Raw genomic sequence first — 6,000 nt, 5'->3', positions numbered from 1 at the left:
CCGGTGTCCCCTCAGTGTCCCCTCGCCGTCCCCCGCTCGCGGTGCGGTTACTCGGTCAGGTCCCGCTATCGCTGCTACTGTCAGCAGCGCCGCCCGGGGCTGCTTCAGCCGGGGGAAACAACAGCTCCAAAGAGCAGCAGCGCTGACTGCATGGCGGGACTGCGCCCGGGGCGCTGCGGCCACGCGCTTGGCTCATTGCAGGACGCTCGGCTGGTGACAGGACACCCGGCTCGCAGCAGGACACTCATTTGGTGGCAGGACACCCGCTCTGGTGCAGGGCCCTGCCAGCCCGTGCCGCCCTGCAGCCTGCCTGGCCCGCAGCGTGCGGTGCCTCGGAGGGCCCTCGCAGGCCAGGGGATCTCGCTGGGGCGGCGTTGTTCCCGTTGTCCCGTTACTCCCGTGGTGCTGGCGCTGGGGAGAGTCCTGTGGGCGTGCTGGCGGTGCACGGCTCCACGGCGGGGCGGCTCACGCACTGCAGGTGCGGCAGGGCTGTAGGCCGCTCTCGTTGCACGCGGCGCAGCGCAGCGCCCGGTAGGACTCCTTGAACCTGCTGGCCAGCGTTGAGAACTTGCTGCCGTGGCAGAGTGCGCAGGGCGCCGCGCCTGAGCCGCAGCACTGCGGGCAGGCGCGCGCGGCGGCTCCTCGCTGAAACAGAGCGTGCGGAGGCATTACCGTGCGGCCTGCCCTTCCCGTACACGCGTGGCGCCCAGCTCCCTGAGGGTCATTAGTTACCCTGAACACTGACACGGTGCCTTGCAGAGCTGTTCTCCTCCTCTGGAGCAAGCAGGTTTGCAGAGGAGCAAAGCTCCTGCTGCCTGCACAGCGGAATTATGTTCCGTGGGGTCAGGCTGTGACCAGAGGAACTGGGGTTCCGGGCCGGGGAGGGCTGGCGAGCGGGGTGTGTTCACGTGCCACGACACGACGGCAGGTGGCTGGAAGCGTTTGCCCTGGCAGGCTCAGCCGTGCGGCCATGCTCAGCCTGCAGAGGCTCTGCAGCCTCCTCCTCCTCCTCCCCAGGGACATGGGGCTCATGGATAGACCGCAGCCGAGATAATAAACAGGGCAAGAACCTCTATGGGGAAAAGGACCGGGGAAGGCGAGCGTGCTGAGTGTGCAGCGAGCACGCGGCAGTGCTCACTGACTGCGGCCCGAGCGGGAGGGGAGCGACACGACTCTTCCTAGTGAAGCACCAACGCAGGCGCAGCCAGGCCGGGTGGGCCAACCCGGCACATGACCAGGCCTGGGAGCCCCGAGGCCTCAGCAGAATCCCTGCTGCACGTTCCTTACCTGCACATGCTGGCTGCAGGCCGCCTTTTTGTCCACATCTTTTCTGTGTCCGTCACTAAATCTCTCTTTGCTTTCCCGGCACGTGAAGGCCCAGTCATTCATTCCCTCAGTCTGGATGATTCTTCTCACAAGCCCTTTCTGGTCCATTGGCGCCCGAATGATTTTCAGGTTATTTGTGTAGATGATGATCTTGCCAAAATCTAGAATCGGGGGGGCCTGCAGAAGGGTGTCATGAGCATCTCGCCTGCACAAAACCCGCCGCCAACCCTGCGGCCGCCTGGCCCTCCCGAGGCACCGTGCTCTGCCCAGTCCCTGGCATGGGCTCTGCCCGGGCTTGGCGCAGGGCAGGCCGGTGGCCACAGTGGCCAAGGCAGGTGGGGACTGGGTGGTGAATGCTGTGAGCGCTGCTTTGGTGTCCGTTCCAGGCGGGCAAAGCTCCCTGGGCTGCACACCCCTGCTTCAGCCCCGCACACCAGGGCACTAACCTGCGGTGGCCAAACGCCTTCCTGAGGGCAGCGCTTCACTCAGAGCCCCCTTCCCCACTCTGAGCGAAGGGTCGTGGCCGGCTGCTCCACCTGTGCACGTTGCGCCCTGCAGGGTTCGGGTCTAGCAGCCCTGCTCCTGAGGAGCCTCTGCGGCAGCACCGGCACCGGGCCCTGCACTCTGCTCGCGGGCCTGCAGGGCAAGGGCAGCAGCGGGCAGGAGCCCTCCCTTTACAGACGCTTCTTACAAGCCTTGTATTGGTGAGCGGACATGGTGCTCCCGGCTGGATATGGGTACCAAGCAGCCAGCATGGTTACCAGAGTGGTTATGGCTAGGTAAGCGCAGGGGGAGAGGGGAGGGTTACCCAAGATGCGGAACAAATTAATGGTGGAGACAGGAGCGCCTGCGTGTCCTTCCCTTGGGCAAACGTTCCCTGGGGATGGACATGTCCCACGAAACGGGACGGCGTCGCCTGCAGCACAGAGAGCAGGTGCCGCCCCTCTGCTGCCCGCCCTTGTGCAGCGCCTGCAGCTGCAGAGGAAGCAGAGCCCGCGATCAGGGCGGAACAGACCGAGATTTGCAGACCCGTTTCAACAGACAGGACTGGCAGGACTGAGCTGCAGCTGAGTGAGGTCCCAGGCTGAGCTTGCAGCCGCCGCGTTACTGTGAAAAGGGCTCAGCTGACCGACATCTTGCACAGAGCGTGAAGAACTTAGGCTGGGCGTTACTCACCCTGCAAGGACTTTCACTTGACTGGCAGTCACTGAGGAGACGCGAGGTGCTCGTGAGATTGTATTTCTTGTCGTCCTTGAATATACTGATCCTCTGGGCGGTAAGCTTGGCTGGGGAGCAAAGCCCAGGCTCCGGGGCCTCCCCCAGGCCACAGAAATGACCCTCCGGCTCGAAGCTGTGGCGGATGAGGCGCCGAGAGCTCTCCTTCGCGGGGGGCTCCAGCTCCTGGCCATCCTCAAACACTTGTTTTAGCACCCGGCCGCTGTAGGCCGAGGATATCTTGAACCTCACCTTGCGGGGTCTCCCCTCGGGCCTTTGGCTGACTTTCTTCTGAGGCTCATCCATTTTATGACTTCCCGGTTGCAGCTCCTGGAATCAGCTCAGCCAGGAGAGCTTTCGGTCCCAGAGAAAGCTCTCCCAGCCACGCAATGCATAATTCAAGGTTTCTGGTCGTTCCTCTCATCTTACAGCAAAGCTGACACCGCTGTGTTAAATATTGATAGATATTCACAAAGAGAAAATACTTACAGGGCTGAAATATAAGGCGGGTTTTGCTGAACTTGACTGAATGGTGGAGAGGCTGCCTTACGAGATGAGAAAAGGAGTTAACCTCGGGAGGAAAGGATTAAATTAGGAAACTGCCTGTCCTCTGAAGCCATGGAAATGCTTCTGCTACATAGTGCGATAAGAAGCACCCCAAACACACCAGCAGCTTTTCAGTTTTCTGACAAGGTGAAAAGCTAAAAAGACAAGTTCAGAGAAAAAGCAATCCAGCTCTGCAAGTGGCCAGTGTGAATTATTCCTCTCCCATTCTCGCTCTGAAGCCCTGAGAGCACAAAGCTCTATTTCGCTTTAATCCAAACGTGTTTCTCTCCAGGTTGGAGGAGATCTAATTAAGATTTCCCCTCACTGCGGCTTTCAATCCCTCTCTGTATTTCCTGCTGGCTGCTGGGGCCCTTGGACCATTCTGGTTTTGCTTTTCTGGTTTTGAAAGGTCTCACCGACCGAGACCCCAGCATCCTCTGCTGCTGCTCACACAGCCCCTTCGCTGGCCCGAGGCAGGTAGAAAGCAGAGCTCCCCAGCATCGGCCATGTCCCATTCTACCCGCTTTATTCCTGTACGGGTGGCCGGGCGCAGAGCAGAGCCTGGGGCCAGACTGTGCCCAGCACCAGCAACGGACACGTCTCCGTTGGAGGGGCGGCTCTGTGGGATGCTGCTTCCCGACCCACACGCACTTCGGGGGCTAAAGCTCCTCGTTGCTGCCGGTGCCGGTGCATGAGTCCCCTGTGTCCCCGTCGCAACCACAGGCCGTTGCTTGAAGCTCCCTGCCAGCTCCCCAGCACTTTCCTGCTCTCCAGAAGTAGCTGCTTGCTCTGCCCTGCCCAGCTCTGTGGCTGCTTGGGCTTTTATTCCCTCCTCTCAAATGGAAAGAAATGTGAGAGGCTGTTTATGAAAAGTGTATTTTGCACAAAATGCCTCAGCAGAGTGACTGCTCTCTGCCCCTTAAAGACCTCGTAATACTTACTTATACCAAATGCACACAGCAATAGTTAGTCTTTCTTCTTTGGAGTTTCCATGTCTCAGTAAACTGCTTCCCCAGCTGATGTGGTTTTCTCAGCAGGGGCTTGAGCCAAGGGTTCTGCCTACACCCTGGCTGGACCATATACTATAATTTAAAACCAGAGCTCTTAAGGGTAAATCTTCTCAGCCATTTCATTTTGGTGAGAATGACTCCTTCAGCGGCCGAGAAAGGGAGTGCCACCGGGACAGCCCGTTCCAGCGTGCCCAGAGATCCCTGCGGGCAGCCTCGGCCCCAGGCACCGCCGCGGGGCTCCCTGCTCACAGAGGGGATCCTTCCTTTGCAGAACAACTTCAGTCTGCGTTAATGAAACTCAGTTCTCCTGTGTTTAACTGACAAGTTTGATCCACCTTTCCCCTCCCGTGCACTGAGTGAGTCAGCCCTTTTCCAAGGTTCACCAGCAAGCCTTGTCTGACACAAATCACACTTCATTACATCCCTCAAATCAAAAGCAAATAAGCTCCAATTAAAGTAATCAAAGAGGAAGCGAGGTTCAAAGCCACCATGCGGGATCCCAGTGTGAGCACCTGGTAGCAATCTGTGTTTGCAAGTGACATGAGGGAGCCTGGCCTTTGGGGCCACGTTTCCACCCCACTTCAGCAGGTTCGGCTCCTTGCTGGGCTCTGCTCCATGGAGCAGGCAGGAGGCCGCTCCTGGCGTGGCCAGGGCCGCTGTCAGCACCAAGGCGGGACGCAGAGCGGCGCTTCGGCTGCAGCCGCGGCACCCGCGGAAGCCTCGCACCTGGCCCAGCACAGCAGCGCAGGCCCCATCCGCACAGCCAGGCCTGCCGCAGCGGGGCCAAGCCGGCGCCGCAGGATCAGCGATGGGGCTGGAGCCAGCGCGGCTGGCGGGCAAGGAAAGCGGTGCTGAACATGTCGCGCGCCGGGAGGCGCAGGGGCTGCGCCTGACACAGGCCGGGCATGGCCGTGCTGCCGCCTCGCGAGTGGCCGTGGCTGTGGCTGTGACCATAGCTGTGGCCGTGTCCATAGCTGTGGCCATGGCCATAGCTCTGGCCTTAGCCACGGCCGTGGCTGCGGCTGTAGCTGTGGCTGTGGCCGTAGCCATGGCTGTGCCGCCGCCGCCACGAGCACAGCAGCGTTTCCTGCCGGGATTCCCTGCACCAGGGGGCAACCTGTCCCCAGCTATTGCGGCGCGCCGGAGCAGCACGCTGCCTGCACAGCGTTTGCGGCCCAGCCTGGTGATCCGGCGCTCAACGGTGGCTCCGCGTCACTCCAACGGCCCCCGTAGGCCGGCCAAGCTGCCAGGAGCCCTTGGCTGCTGCAGAGGCTCCTTCCCCCAGTGAGCAGAAGCCTTCCCGCCCCCAGTGCAGGTCTTGGCACTGCGGGCGATGCTCTCCCGCAGCCCCAGTCTCCGCTCTCTTCAAGGGCTGCTTGCGCAGGGTGCTGCCGTCCACCCACAACATCCCCTTGCTGCCTCCAGCCGAGCCAGGTCTCTGGCTTCTCTGCACAGGCCGGAGCCCTCTCCCGGCAGCTTCCAGCCCCGCTCCCGCTCACCCGGCGCCGGGGCCTGGCCGAGTGCTGCAGTAGTGCTGGCCTTGCCTCCCCTGCGACGTGTTCCTGCGGCGAGGAAAGCCCAGGAGGGCGCTGCCAGCACTGTGCGGACCCCGGCTGGCACCATGGCCCCAGCCCTGCCCTCGCCACGGGCAGACGCTGCCTCCCTGGCCCAGGGCCACGTCCTTGCGCAGGCACCGCTGCCCGGGCCACGAGGGCCGCCCTGGATGGGGTCGCCGTGACCCACCGGCACCAGCAGAGGTGCCCCGCGACAGCACCATACTTGTGGAAGGGACATGCCTGCGATAGTGCCATGCTTGTGGAAGGGACGCGCACGCGTTAGAAATGCATGGATTGCTCTGCTGTCTGTGCACCCCCAACCTGTGAATCCGCTTCAGCGGGAAAGA

General features: G+C 61.7%; 1 protein-coding gene across 1 annotated transcript; it reads right to left on the bottom strand.

Annotated features, from left to right (window-relative positions):
- Positions 1 to 465: 465 nt before the first annotated feature.
- Positions 466 to 2,847, bottom strand: GRXCR2 (glutaredoxin and cysteine rich domain containing 2). Its single transcript, XM_088536803.1, has 3 exons — positions 2,503 to 2,847; positions 1,288 to 1,503; positions 466 to 645 (listed from the first exon to the last, which is right to left on the bottom strand). Exons 1-3 carry the CDS (start codon positions 2,845 to 2,847, stop codon positions 466 to 468), a joined length of 741 nt encoding a protein of 246 aa, XP_088392929.1.
- Between the last annotated feature and the right edge of the window lie 3,153 nt (positions 2,848 to 6,000).

The sequence above is a fragment of the Tinamus guttatus genome, unplaced genomic scaffold (assembly GCF_059628265.1).
Source record: "Tinamus guttatus ecotype Peru unplaced genomic scaffold, ASM5962826v1 Tinamus_guttatus_pri_ptg000710l, whole genome shotgun sequence".
Taxonomy (NCBI): domain Eukaryota; kingdom Metazoa; phylum Chordata; class Aves; order Tinamiformes; family Tinamidae; genus Tinamus; species Tinamus guttatus.
Note: the sequence above shows the minus strand (reverse complement) of the source record. Positions and strands in the feature narration are given on the sequence as shown.

What these genes read in the sequence shown, in the direction of transcription:
- GRXCR2 (XM_088536803.1), bottom strand. Translation starts at nt 2,847, where the DNA reads ATGGATGAGCCTCAGAAGAAAGTCAGCCAAAGGCCCGAGGGGAGACCC. An exon ending in CAAGTGAAAGTCCTTGCAGG is followed by an intron (nt 1,504 to 2,502) that starts GTGAGTAACGCC and finishes ACCCTTCTGCAG; the next exon opens with GCCCCCCCGATTCTAGATTT. An exon ending in CCTGCAGCCAGCATGTGCAG is followed by an intron (nt 646 to 1,287) that starts GTAAGGAACGTG and finishes GCTCTGTTTCAG; the next exon opens with CGAGGAGCCGCCGCGCGCGC.